At 37.7% G+C, this 25,754-nt stretch overlaps 1 protein-coding gene across 1 annotated transcript in view; it reads left to right on the top strand.

Annotated features, from left to right (window-relative positions):
- The window catches only part of pitpnb (phosphatidylinositol transfer protein, beta), a 63,476-nt gene extending 47,648 nt beyond the window's left edge, over positions 1–15,828 (top strand). Inside the window, exons 9-11 of the mRNA XM_034045141.3 lie at positions 4,710–4,820; positions 5,044–5,166; positions 14,063–15,828. Of these exons, the coding sequence (XP_033901032.1) occupies positions 4,710–4,820; positions 5,044–5,166; positions 14,063–14,113 (285 nt within the window). The 3' untranslated portion in view covers positions 14,114–15,828. The remainder of the gene's footprint in view (positions 1–4,709; positions 4,821–5,043; positions 5,167–14,062) is intronic.
- The last annotated feature ends 9,926 nt before the right edge of the window (positions 15,829–25,754 follow it).

Genomic DNA, 25,754 nt, shown 5'->3' with positions numbered 1-25,754 from the left:
AATCATTTAAACTCTAACACCCTGTTAGAGGGTAGTAGGTGTAGTCTTTGGGAGGACCAGAAAGGACGTCACACACACAGGAAGCTTGTGGGCAAACCTCAGTGCCACTTGGCGACTGAGTAGTGGTTTATTGATTAATAAAAAAAAAAAAGAACGGGGCCAAAGCCACAGTTAGCACCCAGGCAGAGTAGCATGCATTACAAAAACAAACACAACAACCCCTGGTAGTACCAACTAGGGTAGAACCGGGTTAAAATAAAAAGAGTAAACAAACAAGTCCCACACAATAATAATGTAGTACTCCAAAAGATAGTAGCTGTCGTTCTTTAAATGGCCACGTTAGTGGTGGTGGCGCTGTGTCTGCAGTTGGCTCCTTCACACACTAGCTGCGGCATACTCCAGCACTCACTGCCCTGAGTGGAAATGAGACTTCAGGGTACTTCCAAAACACACACTCGAGAAGAAGAACGTAGTCGGGACGCAGGCAGCCGTCTGTTCAGGGGTCTGGAATAGGAGCAGAGATAAGTAGCAACACAGACACACAACAGCACAGCGTACTCCTGTTGCTAACCCAGGACAGACGGCCCGAATGCAGAAACAGCGCAGCCTAAATACTGCCCAACCCCGCCTCTACAATCAGCTAATGCCCCTGCCTCAGCCAACCGGCGGACACAGCACAGCTGACTGCAGAAAGCGAGCCCAGCAACCGTGCGGTTCCGTGTCAGGGCAAAACGACCAACCACACCAGAACTCCCAGTATGATCATTTTCAGGTCGTTCGCCCCGACTTCGGGCTGCCCTATGCAACGCCACAAGAGATCGGGAGGGCGGATTACAGTGGGACCCTATTACACCCCTGTCACACACCCCTAGTTATAATCTCACTGTAATGGCTGCAAATGCAGACCATAGCTTTTATCAGATGTAGAAATAAGAGCTACATTGACTACAGACATTGTAGGCTAAAAAGTTTGCTAGACAAGGTTATTTTCTAACTCATCATTTCTAGAATTGTTCAAATTTTGTTTTTGACTGTAAAGTTAATCTTTTTTAATATGATCAGCCTGGCTCACAAATGGATACCTGGTCTTCCCAATCGTTCCTGCAGTGATTTAGATGTGTGGTTTTGTTCAGGTAGCTGCTGGTTAGCGGTCAGCCTGTAATTTAGACATTATGAAATGAGCAGATTGATATCCTGACAATTGGTATAAGATAAGGTCTGACTGGCTGCAAGGTAATGAAATGACTGGTAGAAAAGAGGTATTATACACACAAAGTGGCTTCTTATTTGCTGGACATTTTACCCTTTTGAATTTGCTATGAAGTGCAGATTGGTATATCAATCTGAAGTAATTGAACTCTTTTTGTTTTGTATGAAGTAACTGGAAAAGCACAGTCCAATTTTGTATGGATAACAGCTATTATGTGAATGCAACTAGCCATGGTTCCTACTACCAAACTGAAAATTGCAGCTCTGGATAGCAACACAGTAGTAATGTTAATAGTAAAATGTTTAAACATGTTCCAAGTGTTAAATGCTTACGACTGGTTTCACATACCTTGATTAGCACTAATCTTGAACTTCCTAATGTTATCTTGGGTAAGGTAAAACCAGCTATTCGAGTGTATTCAAAGATGCATGTCAGAGGTGTTTCTACAGAGGGATGTGTACAGTTAGTATTCTAGTAGCTAAACTGATGCATTTCACCCTGCTACAACTGCAGCTGTAGAAGGGGTCTGAATGTCCTCTGAAAGCATACTCAAAGCTGAGGATTGCAAAAAAGAAAATGTGGATCACCTTTTCTCTGGATGGTGGTTTTGTTTTCCTGATCACCTTTCATAGGCAGTATCTACAGAACTGATAGTTTCAACGCAAAATCGCACACATTTTTTCAGTTTAAAAATAAATTGAATTGCAGGACGCCTTTCAAGCAGCCTTAAATATTTCAACTGTTTTAAAACTAATTGGACATTTCAAAATGAGATCACCCAAAGCCAGTTGTGCCAGGTTTGCCGCCTTTTCCGATTTGTTTAACAGCTTGCAAATAATCATTCATTGACAAAACCGCCTGGAAAAATCTAATCTAGAGATCAGAGAATGGTAGAATAAACCCTTGACAGAAAATCACTAGTGTATCCACCATGCATCTTTAAATTCTAACACTACAGTGCCAGCGGTGTTTAACATTGCTCTTGGTCATTTTCTGCCAAAGCAAACCCTTAAATAATTACCAAAATTATCTAAGGAAGGGTGGACATAGAGAGAGGGAGAGAAAAATAAAACATATTCATCGGCAACAAGCCAGCTACCCGGAAAGGAAACAGACATTCGGCAGTCTGGGGCAGTGTTGGAGGAGGAAATGTCATCACTTGTAACTGTCTCTCTTCATCTGTGCTTCTCTGCCCTGTTAGGATCCTCTGCTGCCATCAAATACAGGCAGTTGCTCAACGGAAGTCACTGCAGGGTAAAAGATCACTCCGACAACTTTACTTCGTCTTCTAGACAGTACCTCTGAGATGCAGTTCCTACTCCTCAAGGTGGAAACTAAGTGTTGAGCTGACAGATTCACTTGAATAAAGAAAGATAAATTATTAACTGGGAGGTGGGGGTGACGGGATGAATACTGTTCGTTGTGCCCCAGACAGTTTTCCGAAGCAGACAAGTTAATTCTGATCTTAAATAAAATAGTTATAAAAGGTCATTGGCTCATTTATATTTAGGGGGGGCTTTTGTCTCTTTTCTTTATCGATTTAACTATTATAAAAAAAAATGAATACAGTATAGGGTGCTGTAAGATACAAGCTGATTTCCACCCCACTCCAGAAATATACATACAACAACCCTATATGATACTCTTATGAGCTGCCTTTACAGACCCTGATTAACACTGATCCTGGACTATCTAATGTTCACTCGGTTAGTGCTAATAGGGGCTTGTGGAACCAGCTATGTATAAAATGATATCCTGTTACAATGAAGGGCTGTCTAGAGATTATTAAGCTTGTTTATACAACCATTCATTGACACGTGGGGGCAAGGTGTAAATGAAACCTGAAGAAAAAACAAGATACATTTTTAAAGTTTTAAGCAGGGCAGCTTATCAAAGTTATGTGCACTGTTATGCCAATAACATGCTCAAAATCTAATTTGTGTTTTTTATTGGTTTTGTTAGAAGTCTGTACAATGTAGCAAAACAATTCAAAGCCATCCGAAAAGTAGCTCTGATCATATGAATTTTCAGGTAAATCCCATTACAACTTTCATTTTCCACATTTCACAGCTTTTTTGATAGTTTTTTTTCCTGAGCAAAGAGAGAAATGCAACACAAATAGGTTTACAATGTTTGAACCATCTCACGGTGTTAACCTCCAATCATCTTGCTGCTTGAGGGAAAATCGAAGGGCATTTGAATAAGATGAATTGTTAAATTCATGTGTTTTACCAAGACCTCTTTGACAGTGAGACTGAAATAAATAATACAATCTGGGGGCTTAAATCCACTTTCTTACTTTTATTAGCACTTTGGCCCTCATTTTTCCTCTGTTTTGAAGATTGCTTTGGTCTTTAGCTTGTATTTTGTTCTTCATTTAAGTTATTTGAAAGATAGTTGCTTCCTGGTATCAAATAACTACCAGGTTCCCGCCAACAGTCTAGCTGCAATCAGGCTCAAGATTCTGTAGAGAAAATTAGATACCTAGAAGAAATGGTCCAATGTTTTAATTCTGAAACATTGTTTTAAAAAGTAGCAAAAGATCTTCAACACTTTTGCCCTCCTGAGATCTCCGCTGTGGTGATTTAGTCTAAATCAAGGGGCTTTGGTGTTAATTCGAAAATGTATGAATGAGAGGCCAGTCAGCCTTTCTAAGCTGATCTGGTTTCTAGTAGCTGATTTGTTATCAAAACTTTGTCAAGTTGGGTCTCAAAAGATTCAAGTGATCTGTCTCTAGAACATGACTAGGTAGCCCATTTCATAACTTCATTCTGAATGAAACACCCCTCATGTCTGATGTAGTCATTTAAAAGTCCAATATTATCACCCCACTTCACAATATACAGTGATATGTATACACATGATACAATATATTGTGGATTTGGACATAGTGGAGGCATGTATTTCACGCTTGCATTTTTCCCAGTCTTGAGGACCACAATTGTGGTGGACCTTGGCACAGGTATTTGAATCTGTGTTGTCAAAACCTACTTTTACAGATTTTTTTTGGTTGGCCTGTTGAAAGCTGTATCTTGAGAACTACTCCTCTGAATTTGATAAGCTACGCATAATCTTGTGTTACAAGCTGTTTTTCTACAGTACTGTGAATATTGGTCATGGTGACCTAGCTTGTCATGCTACTGACACCAAACAGTCTGAGAACAGGATTACGAATGTTATCGCTGCTGAAGCCAGCTATTCGAACACTTATTTCCACTTACTGGGCACCCAGCAGGCATATAAAACCTGCACAAGATTTGTGCACAATAGATTCAATCAAGAGTGTACAAACAGTTACTTTTTTAGAACTTTACAGTTAAGGAATTAATGGACCTATTTTTCTTTTTTTTTTTTTTTTTTCTTGAGCCTGCTTCTCACACAAGTCTAATGAACCAGCAAGTCCAGCTGCAAATCCGTAAACCCTCAGCTCTGACCAGCATACATCATGGGCTATAACATTTTCTGTAACATTTAAACTGTTTACTTTCCCTGTTAACAGAAAGAATTAGCTGGCAACCAGGACTGTCCTCGAATGTGTGCTTACAAGCTGGTGACTGTCAAGTTCAAGTGGTGGGGCCTGCAGAACAAAATTGAGCACTTCATCCACAAGGTAATGTCTCTTGAAGAGCTGCTCCTTTTTCTTTTCTACGCCTCACACATAAAGTAATCGGTTTCTGGTTACTATTTTTTCTCCTCGTCTCTCTTTCTTAATTCTGCTAGTGAGGGTCGTATTTGAGTTATTTTAACTCGAGGTATTTCATTTGATTTCTGCTTTCTTCTGGTAAATGGAACCCATGTGTAATGTTGCGTTTCCTTCATGTTGTTACTTTCAGCAAGAGAAGAGGATTTTCACCAACTTCCATCGCCAGCTCTTCTGCTGGATTGACAGATGGGTTGAGCTGACGATGGCGGATATCCGGAGAATGGAGGACGAGACACAAAAAGAGCTTGAAGAGGTACAGAATTCCTGAAAGGCCCTTTTTATTAGCTGGCTAAGACAGTAACAACTCTGCTCAGGTGTCAGTTACTTGGAGCTAGGAAGAAAGACTCCAGTTAATGCGGTTCTACACTGGATGTGAGTGAGTTTTTATGAAACGCGAACGCTCCAAGGCGGGAATCTTTCACGTGAGCCTGTCCATATTTATTTCTGTATGATTCCATGCATCTCTTTAGTGCCAAAAAAGAGGAGTCCAAAGTGTACACATAATTAATAAAATATTGGTATTAATGTTATGATATGACTGAGAATATATTTAGGTTTTTATAGACTGGTGGATCTGGGGGTTCTAAAAAGGCTTCCTGATTTAATTGCAGTAGATATATTAAATGCACTCACGAGACACCAATAATGCCTGTGATGTTCTGCCAGGTATTGCCCTTTTTTTTAGTCTTGTCTTGATTTGCATTTAATGAACAATCATAGAGCAGAGGATACCGCTGCACGTCATGAATCAGTCTCTCGTCATCCATGTGCCACATGGATTTGTGTTTTGACCTGTGTCGAATTTGTTGACATTATTTCAGATTGATCAATTTCATTCTAGAGTCCCGTGAAGTGTTGGGGGGGGGGGGGGGGGGGGGTGGCACGCTCACGCCACCAAGACTGGCTGCTGGCATCGCTGGTGGTGGTATAATCACACTCATCCATCCCAGTCGCTTCGGAATGTTTTGCTCCTGTCCAGTGTAGAACCACCTTTCGACATAGTATTAGGAAGACCGGCTTTACTTAGAGATGGATTTAATGGTGTGATGTTACCTTTACCAACACCTTTGCAGAGTGCACTTCGGTAGACTTTAATTTTGTTATGCTAATAATACTTTTTAATATAATAATACTGATGTTAAACTAAAGGGGAACAATATTTCTGAAGCATTTCTCTCAATTTCCAATTTCAATTCTGTCAAATTAGTCTTACAGTTCCTCCTCTCAACTTTTGGTTTTTACATTAAGAAATGTTTTGTGTAGTTTATAAAAGTCCCCCATGTCTTTAGATAACTCTGGGGTTTTCTACAAAAGTAATTGCTATGATAAATATATTGTTCCCCTTTGAATCAAGTGTATGGTTAAATCTGTGTATGCAGAAGTCTATTCATTCCACAAAGGAGCTAGGCCACACAGCGTACCACTGACATTGGTACAAGTAAACCTAAAGGTGGAATGAATATGCTATTCCGGTTATTAGATTTTGACTTGTCACCATAAAAGTGAAAGGAAAGCATTAGAACATTTAATGTAACCTAGCAAATGCTGTGGTGAGAAAGAAGTCACTTTTCATTGCAATGAAATTGATGGAGGTATATTGGGCCACAACATTCCAAGACTACCAAAATTCAGCATTGTCACTCTATCTGTGTGTGTGTGAGACTCTTAGTGTTACAAAACACCCTGCAAAGTTTACAAGAAACGCATGACATTATCTTGCTGTGTCTCATGGTGCATGTATCATAGCATTCTATTAATCATTTTGCCAACTCATTTGAAATATTTAATCCAGCCATTGCAGATGCATGTTATTTTACCAGCCGCTTTCCTTCCACATTGTGTTGCCACAATAGAAACTGTACTAACCCATGAATGAACTGGGCTCCGGCACCAGTGGGGATGAGTTCTCCACAGGCATTCGTCGCTCCAGTTCTCTTCTCTGTCCATACTAACCCAGCTACACTTCAAGGCTTGTGATTGCTAGCTGACAGTTTTATTTTACGTCTAGATGCGTAAGAAGGGTTCTGTTCGAGGCACGTCGGCAGCGGATGATTAGGAGAGTCCTCTGTAGGTTCAGAGGCAGGCTGTGTAAGTTTATGGAAGGAGGAGGGAGATCAGAACGCAACGCATTGGTGATGAGCATGTCATTTCAAACAATCACAATTATCCCTACTCTGCAAGCGCAGGTATTTTGCTTCCATTTCTGTCACTGGGATTTTAAGTAGTGGCGAGACAAAATGGTATGCTGTTACTGTTGTTATCCTTAGACATTCTCCTGAAAAATGCATTGGGAGAATGCTGTAGTCTGCTGTGTGATCACACTAATTGCTTTATAGATAGATAGATTTTTATTCATTAAAAAGTAAATGTATTTTAACTTAATGGTATACATTTCTAGTAATAAGGTTTTTTTTTTTAATTGTCTTTATGCTATTGATATAGAAAACAATAGAAAATAATGCACAGCACAAGTGTAAACTGTTGTAAAGCCAAATATTGATGCAATGTAGAACAACGCTTTAAATAAAAGAAAGCACTGCAGGCCAGCGTTTAAGGATTGACTACAGTCTAAAAAGCGTTAGTTGATTTTGTTAATGTTCATTAACATTATTCATATTTGTGTCCTTGCTGGCTTTTTAGCTGGCAACTTCTGACCTGTATTCCAATACAAATCTGGCCAATTACCTAGCTAAGATATAATTGAATTAAGTACACTCGACTCTCACTAATTCAAACCCTGTCCAAATTATGATTTGTTTGGAGTACTAAAATTCTAAATTTTTATGTTTTTAATACTAGGTCATCAAAATCAGTAATACACCTTTTAAAAATATCTATTTTTAAAAGCTGTAATTGTTTTACATACATGTGGTAGGACTAGGATAGTTTTAGCTTGGTTTCTACAGCTGCTAAAGGCATGCATTTCATTATGATAGCATGGTTCAGGTTATATATCTGTTCTGATTTACTGTGGTTTGGATTGGTACATTACACTAGAAAGAGTCTACAGTACATTCAACTATAAGAGCACGATGCATTTACACTGTTGGAAACTGAACAATTTAAATTGGAAAGCTATAAGGAAACTCCTCCTAACCCAGGCCAGGGAAACAGGAGAATAACTGGTCTGGGAAAGCAATATGCTTGCTCTCTCTCGAGGCAGGTTTACATGCCACAGCCTTGTGGTTAACGCAAGTAACCTGCCCCTGTGAAATGTTTACAGGGGCTTAATTGTTCGACCTGTGAACCTTTTGATCCCTGTGAAAGGAGTGGAAGCAGTATGCGTGACGTTTCAGATGATTCTGAATTGTGTTTCTTCACGTTGTGCTGATTTCCACATGTATGTGTTTTCTTGCTGAGACCGGAACCCCGGCTGGTCCTGCAGTTTTCAATTCAAGTTGAATCATATGTTTGCCATCTTGTATCATCTCTGGCTTTTTCATGTTGGGCACTAAATGGTGTGGTGTACTGTCATATTGGGTCAATGTTGGGTCAAGCAGTGTATGAAAAAAAAAAATCCAACAGGTTACAAGCAACATGATAGATTCAAGTAACCTTAGAAATCCTGCTTAAAGTAATGATGGTTACAGTATTTCTATGTAAAGCCGTTCAGTTTTCAGACTGCAAATCAAACAGATCACATTTTTTCTATGAATTGTAATTTTGAAGGAGTTTTAACCAATAGTTTGAATCCATTGTATTGCCTCTTATTAGCATTAGTAGAATTATAGTGGTCCCTGCGATCTGTTGCCATGTGACCTACAGCGCAGGGCGTGATTGGGTACTAAATAGAAAGCCATGCCTTGTCTTGCAGTTCAAAATCGGGCCCAATGTTGTAAATGCTGTTAAGAAAATAGATTTTAAAGCCTGAACTAGTAATGCATTGGGAGACAAGTCCTTAATCTTTTTCACTTGAACTCTTAAGTTCTATACTCTTAAACACTCTCTCTCTCTCTCTCTCTCTCTCTCTCTCTCTCTCTCTCTCTCTCTCTCTCTCTCTCTCTCTGTCTGTCTCATATATATATATATATATATATATATATATATATATATATATATATATATATATATATATATATATATATATATATATAAATATAAATTAGCAAACATTTTATTTGCATAGTTAATATTTTTTTATTTTATTTAACTGCTAATCGTATTATTGTATAACTAGGGGTCTACTTAAATAGGGTTACCATATGCCTCCAGATTAACCGGACGCTTTGAGACAGACCGGGATTTCAAAATTCCCCCTAAATTGAAAGTAATTCATGTATAAATGAGCTCCACCTTTGCTGAGATTAATCCTGCTGTGGTGGAATTGCTTGGGTGCAGCAAACAATTCACACTGATCAGCTGCTTCTGATCAGATCTTAATGAACGAATAGCTAATTTATCGATAGAGCAACGAGATGATGATGAAATTGTATTTGCAGAATAATATGTGCGATTTAATTTTAACAAACAGAAAAAAATAGCGACTGGCTGCAATTCATTCTTGGTATAATACAATTATTTGACGAGCATGTGGGTATTTAAGCACCATTATTAATTGTAGCTAAGGATGGTTCATTTACACATTCATTTATTTCAATTTAGGGGCATGTTTGAAATCCCGTTCTGTCTCACAGCGTCCGCTTAATCTGGAGTCACATGGTAACCCTAACTTAAATCGTGGTAAATTTACGTATTTTTTGCGGGTAAGTTATGGAATAAAATTAAGATTTCACTGACCTGTTTAAACATGAAATAAACCTAAGTAGACAATATATCAGAGCGCTATAAAAGCCTAAAAATAGTGGTACTTGCTTCCTTACTAGAACAGAGTGCTGTCATTTGTTAAAGGCAAGCATGCAACGTCCCCCAGCAGTTGCTGCCGACATTCTCTGTCCGGTGTGGACTTGCCCATACATTTTGATACTGCACGTGTTGCATCGACTGAATTGGTTGGAAGTGCAAGGCAAAGCTTTGCCAAGTTATACAGATGTGGAAATCGATTAGAAACAGTCCCAAAACTCGGTTACCCAAGGGCATCTGGCATACTTTAATAAAGGCAATATATGCAGCACGTTCTTTGTCATGTTATTTGTCCCATCCAATAATTAATTTTATTAGTACCGAGTCAAAGCAAAGAAAACGTGCCTATTCTGGTCTGAAATTCTAACTGCGTTTAATAAGTAAGCAGCAGGTTGTTTGAAGCGAGGTAGCTGTGCTAGATCCTACCTGTAGTACTGATTTAACTTGACTACAACCGTCAGGAATACTTTGTCTGCGCTGGCTATCCAGTTTGTTTTCTGAAAGCTGTTTATTTTACGTTCTGTCCAACAGCCTTTCGTTTAATGTGTGATTCTAAAGCTAAAATAGCGATTGATCGTATTTTCTCCAAAGACACATTACAAGACGTGCAAACCAATTACCTCCATCTGCATGTACAGTTTATTTGGGAAATATCTTGACACGATCATCAGTCGAAATATACTTTGCTTTTTTTTTTTTTTTTTTTGCTTTGTCGTCCATTTCTGGTATTTTACCTCCAATGCTGAAAACTAGATTTTAGCAACCAAAATCAAAACAATGCAGCACTGATTTTGTCCCACTCCCTACTGTAAAGTACAGTACAGGTCACAGAAAAGCCAGTACAGATGCACTGATAGGCTGATTAAAACATCGTTGTCATTTGAACGTAAACAAGAACGTTAACCGAGTATTTTTTGCCTTTTTGCAATGCACACAGGATGGCAAAGGAATAAAAAAAAGACGATCTACAGAAGGAAGATACGTAGCTTGCGTCGCTTGCGTTGTGCAGTAGTTCATTTAAACAAGGTTTCTTTTTTTTTTCTTGTCTGGTATGCATTGACCCCTAAAAGAGGTGAATTTCACAGTGACCCCTTAATTTCCCGGTTTCCACGAAATCGCGATTTAGGTAGACCCCTGTTTTATATACAATTTCCTGGGAATTTCAGTGTTTATTACCAATAAATGTAATAATTAAATAAATACATTCTAGATACAGGAAGAAGTATCTGGGAAAATATTGATAACTGAGGCAAGATTCTTAAATCAGATGCAGCTGGCCCATTTAAATTAATTCAATTACAGTTAACTAATACCATGTTCAGGGGTTATAGTAATATAATGTATAATAGAGCTTGATATTGATGTGATACAGCCATCTGATGTTTCTTTGTATGAGACGGCTCTTTGTATCAGGTGGATATGACTTCACATTAATCAGCTGTACTTACCTCACTATATATTATTAAAGCATATAGTATAAGGTGCTGTGTCAGCATAGTTTTTCTCCTGCTCTGGGTCACAGCAGCCAGTAAGCCCACTCTGACCTCTCGGAGCAGATATCTGCTGGTGCAGCACCTTATACAAAGTTCTATATGTAGCATGACTACATATTTATCATTTAGCTCCAGTGTATGTGTCCACATTTTTATTAGTATTTAAAAGTCATGCTTTATTTGATTATTTATTTCAGAATTCTCCCTTACTGTTGAATCCACTTCTCCTCTTATACCTGCTCATGCACAACATGGCGATTTCCTGTCTTATTGCGGTGTATTGTTTTTGCCTATTTCATGCTGCCATGGTTGTCACCGAGTGCAGTTCAGTGTCACTGCCAGGTGGTGGCCATCTTCCCTTCTGTTTGCCTCATTTCATAATTCGCTCACTTTCATAATTATTCACCTGTCAAGCAATGAAATTAAGCATGACCACTTTTATAAACAGTATTGTTCCTTTTAAAGACATGAATGCTATACTATCTGGATGCCTTCTGGTATAATTCTGACAAAGCTACCTGCCTTTTTATTTTTGACAATGCTTCCATTCATTTGAAAGATGGACTGTTTTGGGTGATTTCCAATATAGTGGGTGTTACTTTCTGCTGAATTATTTTTCAGAAATGTTGACTGCTTCATTTAGCCTGTTCAACTTTGTAAAACTTGATTTATTCTCCTTGCTTGTATTTTTTTTAATAGGAGTTTTTTTTTTTTTTTACCCATAGTAAACTTGGGGTCAATTCTGACCCAGGTTAGAATGAACTCTTTAGTACTTTTAAAATAGTTTCAAAATAGCAAGGATATATTCCGATTTAAATTCAAATTTGAAATCTAGTGTTTTTGGGCAATGAAGAACATAATTAAGACTCATTAGTAGGTAAAATGCTTATATGCATCCAAATCGTAATGAGTTGAAAAAGTTAATCCTAACCAATACTTTAAGATCAGCATAGAAACCAGGACCAGAGGACACAGTTAGAAATGAAGTGGAGATAGACTTGGGATGGAGGGTAAGAGATACTCTTTCACAGAGTGGTGAGGGTATGGAATGGGTTACCTAGCCATGTTGTTGATGCTGAATCATTGGGATCCTTTAAGACCCGACCTTCAAGTTGTGAGAAGTGGCTACTAGGAAAAAGAGAAGCATAAATGGGCTGAATTGGTAATTTTGTTATGTTCTAATCTAACAAATCATAAGCCCTTTGATGCAGGGGGGGGAAAAGATATTCTGGTTTCAAAAGTATCTTTGGAGCCTACAAATAATATATCTAACTGCAGTTATCTAGAGAGCCTGTCCTTGTACTAATGGCACTCATTAAATGAGGCTATGTCAGGATTTTTCATCAAATTGGCTTGTAATATGCTACGGGCAATTTGTTATGCTACATATGATACATTTCATTTCGACAGACTGCTGTTTTGAGATGAAAGAGAACATAAATGTATTTAGTTAAGATACTGTCAAATAACGAGAGTGTAATCTCACAACTACTTTCTGCTCACATTTAATAATTATTTATTTCGGCAGAATTTGTTTGAGTCAGTAGCTTCAAATGCCATTTTAATGTTTTATTTTTGAACGTGCTGAAAGGTTAGGTAGCTCTCAAATGGAGTGTTAAACTGTGGAGTGTTAATCCGTAGATTGCTGCTAAATGCACTGCTGACTGACTGCTAATTTTTAATTTCCTCATTTCAGCATAGAGAAGGCAGACATCAGCACATAGTATTCTGAAATGGGAAGACTGCTGTCCTCAACGTGTAGTGAATATAGCTGAAAGCTACCTCAATAGGGTACTAATTAAATCTCAGAATTTTAGGAGCAGAACTCGGAACAACTCTGAAGGATTTCATGTATAAAATGGAACAAGAAAAATACACATTAAAATAGCATTTGGTGCTATTTATGTTTTAAATAGACCCAGTTGACAGCACCCGCTCATGCTTAGTCTCCTTGCAAAGCTTGACATGTTGTGGAGGCTTGCTAGCCCATGTTTGGTTCTCAACAGTAAAAGCCCCAGATTTTACAAATTACACTGATTAACATACAAATGGAATTCTGTTCTTGAAAAGAGTCTGTACTGTGTGAGAGTGCTCAGCCTCCATCTGCACCACATTGCTCCAATGCAAAGTTAAATTTCGAGATAAATTCTATGAAAAAAAAAATATTTCACTGGAGCAAGGCTTAATAAATGAGGCCCTTTGCTTGAGACACTTTGTTTTATTACAAAGATTTTCAAAAATTCAGTCACACATTTTGTTTCTGTCCCAAGGCCTATATCATAACACTTTCCTGCGTAGTCATATTTTCACAGCTATTTCTAGTTACATAATAATAATAATAATAATAATAATAATAATAATAATAATAATAATAATAATAATAATAATAAAAAAACCTCCATGGCAGCAGAGTCTCTGCTACACAAGGCTATCATTTTCACTCAAGGCCTTCTTGTAAGTGGGAGGCAGGACTGTCCTGGGGGAGAGTCAGTAAGGATTAATTGGGCCCACCTTTACATGTTCATTCTTCAAGCAATTAACCATACGATCCCTCTTGCTGAAGCTTTGACCTCACCAGGTGGCACCATAAGAAGGACGTTTAAAGGATATAAATTAAAACTGCAGTTCTAGGTTCTGATACTTCTATTGGCTTTTCATGTTGCCCCACAGACAGCTATTCATGTGGAAGGTGGGGCCTCATTTTGGTGACCAAGGCTTAAATGTACCTTGCCAGTTGCTAACAATGTAGCACACCAAGAGCTCAATCACAGACGGTCTTTTTCAGTACAGAACGTTAGGAAGATTGATGTTGAACTCACTTCTCCCTTTTTCTCTTTCCCTTTTTTCCCTCCACAGCTTCGGAAACAAGGTCAAGTGCGAGGAACCAGTGCAGCAAACGCAGAATGAGGCCAATCGCTCATGACGGTTGCCTTCTCACATTATTTAGGGGTTTGTTACAGGAGATTGACAGTACTGCACCTGACCTCACAATGCGGAAAAAAAATACTCACTGTAAATACCAGGGGCAGCATTTTAAATTCAAAACAATCCAACGACTCCCGTTAAGAGAAATAAAATGCACTTAGCAACAAAAAATGCTAATTGGTAAGATCTTCTCATCCAGGTTTTGGACCAATTTTTCCCCCCCTTTTTGATGTTTTATTTCTTGTTTTTGTCTGCTATGTCATCAGTTTTCATGTTTTTCTTTTTTTAAACCCCCCACCCCTTTATATTGTCACCATCTCTGTTTTGAATCCAGGTTTTAAATGTCAGCTTTACAGTTATACTGAAGACCTGACTTTTTGTTAGGTTGTGCTCTCTCCTAGCTTAGAAAGTATTTCTGTTTATTCTGCCTTTGGATGCAAGTTAAGGCTGAGTCTTCATCTGTGTAGTAGCCTTGGGCAGCCAGAGAGAGTCCAGTTAAATGATTGCTGGGTCAGGAAACCGTGAAAGTACTGCGACGAGTGAAGCCTAGTTAACGAGGTTTGAAGCGCTCAGGGTTAGCCTTTGCTTGTTTGCTTTGCTGGACTTTATCTCAAGCACTTGCCCTCAAAATATTCTTGAAAACGTTATTATTTTTTCATATGATGGAATAAGAAATTTCACAGGCGCTTTGCTTACAAAATGCTGCTGCTGCTGATGACTCCAGGCATTGTAATTCTGCCCCCCTGTGGGATCAAGTTCATTAGAGCTGAATTTTACATATTTATTCGGGCAAATATTCTGAAACTTTTTTGTAATTAAGATCCTCCAGCTTTTAATAACATTATTATTTCAATAAATTGAAAGGAGAAATGCTTCGTGGCAGGGCAGTGCTTGACTTATACATTTAATCTTTTCATACCTTCCTTGCTATCCAAATAGACCCTCTTTTATGAAAGGATCTAATGAGGAAACCAATATGTGGGACAGAAATCTGCTGCGTGTTCAAACCTAGCCTGCTGTTTCTTCCTTGCTCATTTACAATGTGCTGCAACAAGGGAGAGAGTCTAGGGATAGACATTTTATTTGTTCTTTATAAATCTAGTAGCAATTTATCTCAATTTAACATGCATTTGATAATTGCTATAGGCACTTGCACGTCTTTTTTTTCGTATGTATTTTTATTTTAATTTCTGTGGCACATTTACAAGCTGCAGTGATGTCCAGTTGGTGTTCTAAAGTTGTGCCACTCACTGGGTCATACCTGTTACCATGCAGATGATACAGCTATCTCTGTGAGCAGTAATAAAAGTGGTGTATTAATGTTCACTAACTTCCAATTCATCAGTATGTCTATCCCTGGAATATAAGATATGCAGGCATTGCCTTTTCTTGACCTCATTGAAAAACTGAGTTTACTTTCTGTACAGCATCATTGTCTGGGGGTGGCAAATGTACAGTATAATCATGATTAAAACATACCTTACTTGCAAAATCGACTACTGTTAATTTTCTGAACTGTGGATAATTTTAAATGTTTATTTGTTTTTGTTTTTTTCAATCATCTGTGGAAATTCAGGGGAAATTTGTAGCGAATGTAAAATGTCACTCTTTCTTTCTTGCGGTTTCACTTGTGAGCTGTAAGAGATATAGGCAATGGAACTAAACTGAATATCTAATAAATTTGAACACAAAGTACACTTTTTTTTGCCTGTTTTCCTTACTTTGTCCTGCTTCAGAACTGTAGGTTATTTGTTTGCCGGTTATTTTTTTTAAACAATGCACCCATAAATAACTACGAAATATAGCCTAGCAATTACCGTATTCATTCCTTCATGCCTTAGTTTAATGACAGCTGTCCGTACAGATGATTAAAAATGATTCCTTTGCCACAAATCAAAGAACAGTCATAGTTTGTGTTCCAGTTTGAGACTACATTGAGCTTCCAACAAGAGAATTTAGGGAGATTTTATGGGAGCTGCCTGCAATCGTACTCCAATGGACTGCAATCCTAACACCTCTTAATTAGGCTTGGGCCCCACTGGTGGTTTTGTACTGGTTTCCACTGGGGCTAGTTTGTGAAACTCCTTTCACTTAGGGAGACCCAATCTGCATTGAAACACAGGTAAGTTTTTCACGTTCACATTTGTACATTGGCAGCAAGGTCATCTCAAAAAGAAAAAATGGTATGTTAAATTAAAAAAATGAAATCGCCTTACGAATGATAACCTTAAACATTCACTGCTAATCGGTGCATTATACACTTTAGTAAGGTTTACAAAAAAAAAAAGAAATCTGGTAAGGAAAAATATTGAAACTTCTGCTTTTCCTGTTATTTAATTATCGCTTAGTCTTGTATACCAGTGTTGGTGTGGCAAATATGTAAAGAAATTCACTTTGCATGGAAAACGGCTAGGTTGTTTAATAATGGACCGGAAGACAATGAGGGTAGATTTATATTTATAGTTAATATAGTTAATTATTCTAAACGTGTACTGGTAGTAAACTAAAGAGGATTTTACACATTTAAAGGTGGCATCCTTTAACACAGGTAGGCAGAGGCATAATAGGCTTGTGAATCAGCCTGCTGTGCCACAACTGGAACACTGCTGCCTATTGCTCAAGGGGCATGAAATTCATTACAAGAAGGCTGGGAAATTAGGAGGCAGTGGAGGCCAGCTGCAATCCGAGAGGGCTACCCTTCACTTTCATTATTTGTTAATTGGGGGTTTCAATCTTTCATCCTCTTGCCCACACAAATCAAGTGCAATATCCATCGCTTTGCATTGTAAATCTTTACGACAGCAGAGAGAATGAATGGTTACCATGCCAGCTGATCTTGTGGCTTTCTTGATGAATCTAAATTGTTTTCAGAAGAAACAAGCTCGGTTTTAAGCACACTTAAAGCCTGCTACTGTTTTTGGTGGTGTGTCGTAAGCAAGAAAAATACATTCTGTTTGCATATTCTCAAAACAATTTGGATAGTGGCTGCACAATTACACTTTTTCTAGAATCATATTTTAGGAAGACTACAGTGAGGTAAGTGTGTTTCAGAGTTTTGAAAATCTGGTAAAAGACCATAGGGTTCTATGTCTAACAGCTACAAATTGTGCCCACTGTCAAAACAAAAAGTTGCTTTACCCCAGATTCCAGATTTTTATTCTAGACAATTTTTTTAAAATAATATTAATACAATAATATTAAGTGAATGTAGATTTTACAGCATAATATTGTTTTTGTACCCACAGCCCACCTTGAAATGAAAGAAGAATCTAAACATTTAGAAACGGTGAGATCCAAGATGTAGAAATTGAGCACCAGTTTCTAAAATTAGTTTCTGCGTTAATTGAAATGTCTGATTAACTGGATTAATAATATCAATAATTTATGATAATGATCTCTTCATGAAATACGGTCATGAAGTAGGTTTTATTTTTAATGCTAATAAATCACGAAATTCAAAATAACCCATTTTTAAGTAACATTTGCAGTTTTTTTTTAAAAGAAGTGCAGCATTGTGGTATCTCCAAAAGAAAAAAAAAGCTCTTCCTGTCTCATCTCCTTGTGCCTGTTAATCCAGAAATGGCTGGCTGGAGATACTCACACAGCTTAGCTGAACTCCCACCCTTTTGTCCACTGATCTGTAATGCGTTCTGACAAAGGTGATAATCACAGCCACTGGCACATCTGGCTTCTGCAACAGGCCGAGGCATGGATCGGCAAGTGAAACCGGGAGAGTGGCTTGCACTGTTTATTAATGCAGCTTCGAAACAAAAGCTTTGCCTGCGGGCATCACAGTGCAAGCTGGCTCACAACACTTCAGAATGCCGATTCCACATCTCTGCTTTCTCACGCAACACTGCCTTTTCCAAGAGAGACAAAAACAAACCCCAAAAAAGAGTTTCAACAGAAACTTTCTGTCAGTGAGATGGAGAAACCTGAAGAGTATTTCTAGCTGAATAGAAAGTTTACATAACTAGAAAGAAAATGAGGAAGCTTCATGTTTGGGATTTATTTTGAACAAAGCTTACCTCTGGTATTTTTTGGAAACTAACCTTATCAAACTAACAAAAACAATATCCTATTATATACAATATCCGGTTCCAGGTCCCACATTGTATTTATAGTGGCACCAAAAATATTCAGAAAGTAAAGTACAGAGGTCTAAAAGATGGGGAATTTTGCCACAGGGTATATTTGCAATGTGACAATAGACAAGATAATTCCATCAAAAATATCTTAAGTTTGTTTGTTTATTTTGGATGTCACTTTTATAATAGGTTCCCAACAAAGTTATTTTAATAGTACGAATGTCTTGGAGAAAAACAAACAATTTAACAAATTTAATTGCTGTCAATTAAATAATCTTTCATGCCATCTATAAGGAATAACTTTAAATGCAGAACGAAGGTAGTGTGAGAGGCTGACCACTTTTTTATTTTTGTATTTTATTTTTAACACAACTGAACCATAAAAGTTTGACTTGAATCTTTTGGTAACTGACTGAATGTGTGCCACTATATGCATGTAATACAGAAGATCCAAGCTGGGGAATGATTGAAATCCATCCAATTCATATGCTGGACTTATTTAAATTGACCACTTATCCAATTGCTTTTGAACTTGGTAAGGACATTCTTCAGCACATTTCTTAAGTTATTGGGAGTATATGGAGGCATCTGTCAGATGTACATTGTTACATGTGCATACTGTGGTTCTAGGTCAATGGGATCTAATCTTGTATTCCTGGTGCCTCTAGTTTTGTATTGACAGCCAATATGGGGCGTATCTCAGTGACTAGCTTGTTTTCAGTTTGACGTTTCAGTTTATTTTGTTTTCAGAACAAACTGTTTCAAATATTTTTTTTTCTCCAGTCTCAATTGACTAATTGGATCGCACAAGTAAGCATTTAGAAACAGGAGAAATCCAATCCTTGTTTAGGTGATTAAGTAGCATAATCTTAAAATATTGTAGAAGTAACACTGTTTTCTGTAGCATTGTTTTAGTCAATGAAAGGCTCCTCCCATTTCCAGGCCAGTCCGTTGTGTGATCCTGGTGCCGTGCTGTGCAGACTTGTGGAACGGTCCCTGCTGTAAGCAGTCTTGGAAAACCAGACTGAGATCCCTGAATCTGTGTAGTTCAGAAACTAGTGGGGCATGCACACTATGTCATAACTGAAAGACCTTGCATGGTGTCTCTTTTTAGAATGACTTTCAAATGACAAAATAGTGGGTGGCTGCTCAAAGTTTAGGAGATCAATGCTAAAGGATTAGGGTGGATTACATGGTTTGTGTGCACAGGGCACACATACACAAATGCATTTTAGTCCTTTTAAAGCCCTCAGTAATTTTGGACAATATGTTTATTTTGTACATGTAGCTTTAGCGGGTGACAGACCTTGCTTATATTCAAACTGGTTTACATTTCCCCGAGATCTAGTGTACTCTACTGTAAAAGTGGTTTTACTAACCGATGCAACTTTTTATGCATTATTTCAAGAAAACAATCTAATTATAATCTGCAATTAAGACTCTTCAAATGTCGTCTTTATTTTTCCATCTTTCCCTTAGAGAAAATATATGAAACAAAGAGTAAAGACACATTTCACTGTAAACTGGTACACAGTACCTAATTGTAACCCCGTGTGTCTTGGCGTGATTCTACAGTACTATGAGGACAGTTTAAACGTCACATCGCCATGGGATTTCTTTGGAATCAGAAAGTACTTGAAAGGAGTCTGTAGCTAGGAATTCTACAGGCAGAGTAAAATGACTCACAATGATTGTAAGGGAAAGGTGAAATACATTGTAAGCTTCTTTAATATGGTTATGATATATATATATTTTTAACATTCCCAATTGGGTTATATTCATGGATCATAGCTAAATAAACTAGTGAACTACTTGGCACTCTGATTGAATTGAATGGCATATTGTTGGAACACAAAATCGGCATTGTTGCAGGAGGGAGGGTGGTCTGGATACACTGTGATCCTTGGAAGGCACTTTATTTTCTCCTGGCGAGCGCTCCCAAGTAAATCTTGAGACATGTATTGCCCAGGTGATTTATGACCCATGATGTGCAATATGTTTAAAAAATATAATCCTGCGATTCAGACAACACGGGACACAGCAACGTAATGCGCTTCTTGTAAACTTTGCAGTGTTCTGTAACACTTTAGTTTATCAAACCACCCAATATCCTATATATACATATCCTGTATTGTACTTCCTCATTTGACTGTGTGGCTAATAAGATACATGGCTGTGATTTTGAAGTGCATTTACATTTTTCATATTGGACATGAATATAAAATACAGATGCTTAACTGAAAATGCTTGTACACACATGGCATAATATTTAGCAACCAGCCTCGAGCTAAAAGTAATTCATTTTAAATATAAAAGAAATGCTTCACAAAACATAATTGAAAAGCATAAATCTTCTGCGAAATGCTTAAATTACATCAAAAAGAACATCAAAATAGTTAACCTGGGATTTGTTTTTCTTGGCAGTGGGGGCAGGGATTGGCACAATAGATAGATATATAATATGTCTATTTGTTTGACACAACCTTTAATATCTTAAAGGTTGACTAACTTAACCCTAGCTAGTACTTCAAGCCCAGTACAGAAACCAGTACCAGGGGGTTAGGTTAGAAATGAAGTGGGGGGAGAGTGTGGTGAGGCTCTGGAATCGGTTACCTAGTGATGTTGTGCTCAATCACCGAGGTCCTTTAGTACTTGACAAAGTTTTGGGATCAAACGGTAACTCGGAACCGTATGGGCACTGATGGGCCGAATGACCTCTCATTCATAAATTATTTTATTCAGTGTCTCACAAGAGCACCTTCTTGTTTGTTTTTCCAAGATTAACTATAAAACAAATACATTTAAGATTTATTTTTTTGTACTGTATCTTTTTTTAATTATTATTTTTTTTATAAAGTGTCATTTGATATACTTTTGTCAAGTCAGTTCATATAATTCTATTCTGTGGAATTGGAGACCAGCCCAAGTTAAGCAGAGCATGCTGTTTCAGCAGAGGGAGGGGATTACTAACGGCTGGACGAGTCTGTATGTACAGCTCGGAGACAGCTTGTGTTTCTCAGAGTGAAAAGTCAAGAAAACAAAAAAAGAAGCACTGGTGCAAGGCCCTGGAGGAATGTTATGTGTGCTGCACAGTGATCGTGTCTAAAAAGTTCTCAAGTGTGTTCCATGACAAGGCTATTGTCTTTAAGGACTTTCTTCATAAGAAAAATGGGTCACATGTTTATTAACTGTTAACAAATGTTCATTTTGTGTTGAAAGGTCATCTGCAGGGTGTCCCAGAAATCAGGCACCATACTGTTAATATTTTGTCTGTTTGTTTCAGGTATAAAATGTGTTTTAAGTTGAACAAATTCAAGTAATTCAGTGCTGATTTAATCTTATCTTAATCAATATAATACTGCCGATAACTTGTGGAACACCCTGTATATTAACCTGTTCATAAACGAATACAATTCAACCTTATCTGCTAAACATTCATACAGTATTATCTTTTACAAACTAAACCTTATTTCAGTGAACATAAGAAATATATGAACCAGAAGAGGCCATTCAGCCCATCTATCCTCATGTGGTTCTTGATTGATCTCAAAACTTTGTCAAGTTGGGTCTTAAAGGATCCAAGTGATTCAGCAACCACATGACTGCAAAGAAGTAGGGATCTAATGTTGGCTGATCAGTTTCAGCTGAACTTTAACTAGTTTATAAATAGGGTACTTTATTAACTGCTGCTGTTATGCACATTTGTTAATATGTTAGTAAACTAGTTAAGTATTAATTTCAGCGAAATTGAGATTTAAAGACAAAGAAAACCAGCCTTCAGTATTATGTGGCCCCTTTTTAAATAGGACTAAAATAAAGAGTGTCTTGGGTGTACTGGTACATTTTCATGGGCGGATGTGCAGGCCAGCTTCGTGACACGTGCTGGCCTGGAAATGCGCACTGTAATCGCCAGGATAATTTCTCCTAAAGTTATTTTGGGTTGACGGATGATGTAAATCCGCTTCCTTCTCTCTGCATTGTGCCCCAGCGATTCACAGAACAGTTTCCTGTCTTCGTAGGGCAGGGTCAGCAATACAGGCCCCAAGTGAAGGCCCGGTTGCTATGGTATTTTTTTCCTTTGGATGACAGATGCTGCTAAACCTTTTGACCTATTGTGAAATAGTTTCAATAACTGACAGTATTTATAATGTAACAACCACCTACAACTAATAACATAGTAGAACTAATATTGAGGGGGAAATTATATGATAAACCAGCTATTAGGAACTGGACAAGTGATGTCTTGTTTTGTAAATTTATAACAGCGTGTTAGTAAGTGCTCTTTTAAGTTAATGAACAGAAAGTTCTCCTTGAAATCAGGTGTGTCCCAGAGCCAATATCTTATAAAGAACAGCACAGTGCATGATAACGTATAGGTTTCTTAAGCAGTTAACAATCTTCTCATTGGTAATTTTAAAAGAAAAAGCGTTAACAAAAATAAAGCAAAAGAAAGGATCCAGTGCATCAGATTCTCGGATATTCTAAGTGGTCTCAGCGTGACGATGGTTTGAATGCTGAAAAGCAAAGACCAAAGAAAGCTGGGGGTTGGTTAAAAGAAGGCAGTGTGGTTGTATTTGGAGCCCCCAGCTATCATTTAATTGGTCCTTCTTGCTGAATATCAAGCTCCCAATGTTCCTCCAGACAAGGTGGTTTGTTCGTTTAATATTAAAATTCAGTTTTTCACCCACTGTCAGACTTCTACTTTAAAGAAGTGCCAACCAATGCTCATATTACCTCTTATTAACTTCATGAACGTTATTAACGGTTCCCTCTTTTATTACTTCAAATACAACACTGTGAATAAGTCAAATCTTTTAGATAAGTTGTACCCTTTAGATCATACAGTTTTGTAATGAATTGGCATCTCAGCCCATTGAATTGAATGGAAAGGTGACAGCTGGACGTGAACCACTAACCTCACGGTACAAAGACGAACATCTTGCCATTCAACTAAAGAGCAAGCTCTGTATTCGAGGCCTAAGTGTTATTAACTCATCAGCCTGTAGGAGGAAATCCATTACAGATTGCAGCTAGACCATTGGAGTCTGAACTACGACACAGGAAGTGGAATTAAGCGCAACATTCTGAGCTTGTATAACTAAAGCTCAGCAGGCCCAACAAACAGCTGAGTGTTTCTGATGAGCACTATCAGTAATAAAGGTTCAACGTCAGCAGTAGAATCGCATACAGTAATAAAGGTTAAAAATCTAACTTTCATTTAAATGGTTTTGATCAAATCGAAATAAGACGTTCAAGGATTAAACACAATCACACTTCCTGGGTCTCCTGGGTGGTGAAAGATTACCGGAAAAGCATGCAAACAGAGATTTCACCTCGTGTAATACCAGACATCATGCTTAAAAATGAAAATGTTTGCATGACGTGTTTATTTTTTAAACATTTGAGACCTGTTATAATTGGCACAATGCAATGACCCTTGTGCGTGACCTCAACATACTGTCTTCTCGAAAGTCTGTAGAGCAGAACTAATGGCTCTCAGGCCTTTGAAATTCATGTCAGAACACCTTCGACTACAGGGAGTTTCAGGAGTCTCAGACAACATCTGTGTGGCTTCCTGTGTTGTTGGGTTCCCAGGTCATCAGGACTAATGCATTGCAGATAGGGGCCTTGACCTTGGCTATTGTGGTATTCTAGGACTTTTTGGATCTCTGCAAAGAACCCACAAAAACTGCTGGATGAGAAGGTCAGGATTCTGTGCCGGCCAACTTATTGAAAGTATCATAATGTGATATATAGATAAATAAATCAGTGATTGGAAATCCTGGCCTGTGATTGGTTAAAATCTCACCATAGGAGGAAAATAGATTGAACTATTGCCCTAATAGCCTTACACCACTAGTCAATAGTCTCCATCTGTAATGTGATTGGTTAACATCGCTGTCAGTCCCGCCCCTTTTAAATGGATTGCCTGTCTCCCCTGCACTCTTCATAAGAGAAAATGGCTGAACCCTGATTCAGTGAGTTAACAGAAAATGAATTACAAAACTGCAAAAGAAAGATGCTCTGAACATTAAAATGGTGATTAAAACGTCACTGTCACTGTTTTCTGACTTTCTGAAATTCAAACAAATGCAACTCGACAAAAACAAATATGACGGGCAGGATATAAACTGGATTATGCAGCAGGCGGAGATGAAGAAAAACTTTGCTAGTTATAGGGTATGAACTTCAAAAACATTTTCTGTTTATTTATTTATTTATTTAGTTATTTATTTATTTATTTATTTACATATGCTGTATCAGCTATATTTAAACAAAATATATATTATTATTTATTTATTAGCAGATGCCCTTATCCAGGGCAACTTATAATTGTTAAAAGATATCACATTATTTTTAAATAGAAGTACCCATTTATACAGTTGGGTTTTTACTGGAGCAATCTAGGTAAAGTACCTTGCTCAAGGGTACAGCAGCAGTGTCCCCCACCTGGGATTGAACCCACGACCCTCCGGATATATATATAACGTTGCATGTTAGACTTCTATTTTAACAGGAACATACAGTATATAAGTCATGGTGATAATGCTGTTGGCTCTAATTCAAACTATTGACCAGTACAATGAAGTGTCCATGTATTCAATATATTATATTAAACCAAAACAATAAAAATAATAACGATCTAGTTCTCTCTTGCCTTTTTCAATGAATATAATTTAATTAATAGAGAATAAAAACATACTAAGATAGCAACTATCTAGCCTGAGTTTAATTAATCATTTTTGTAATGTACCAGCGGCTTCTGTTGCATACACATCACTGATAATAGTGCAGACCGTGGGTCTAACCAATGTGGGTCTAACCAATAATTTGTCCTGTGGTTGCCTTTAATTAATTTTTCTGCACGTACTACTGCTTTGTATATGATGTAGAATACGTGAATGTAAACATTAACACTAGTATGTACAATACTCTTTCAAATAAACGTGTTGTGATTTTGAATGTGTGCTTCTTAAGGACGGTATTATTGTCATTGCTTGCGCCCCGGCACCTCTTTATTTACAAATTAAGCACTGACCATATGTATTACACTGTAATATGTCACAGTAGGGTTACAAATCAACACTCATCTACCTCCAAAAAGTTAAACGAAACTCACGATTTTAGCTAAAAATTACTTGTGTGTAATGTATATACAATGATAAGCTAATCAGTGGCAGATGCAATCAGTGTTAAATCACATCTTTCATTACAATTTTCATACTGTGCTTGATTTCCTTGATACCTTGATCCTGCTACACAACCCGGTGTAAACACAGCCATTAAAAGCAACATGACTCCTTTGCTAAACTGCTTCGTCGGCCTCTGTCTATAATTTTTAAGGGTTATAGGCAGCTGTTGGCAGTCTTAAGTTAACTGCTGGTTGCTTTACTGACTTACTGATGAAGATACAAAGAGATCTGAGTTTTTAATCACTGCTTTCCAGAATTGTGCGTGTGAATGGTTTGAGGAGCATGACCTCTTCCTTGGCCACCACTCTCCAGATCTCATTCCAATCAAGCATGGCTTGGGCT

The sequence above is a fragment of the Acipenser ruthenus genome, chromosome 11 (assembly GCF_902713425.1).
Source record: "Acipenser ruthenus chromosome 11, fAciRut3.2 maternal haplotype, whole genome shotgun sequence".
NCBI classification, from domain to species: Eukaryota; Metazoa; Chordata; class Actinopteri; order Acipenseriformes; family Acipenseridae; genus Acipenser; species Acipenser ruthenus.
The sequence above is the reverse complement of the archived record's forward strand: the minus strand, read 5'-3'. Positions and strand labels throughout refer to the sequence as shown.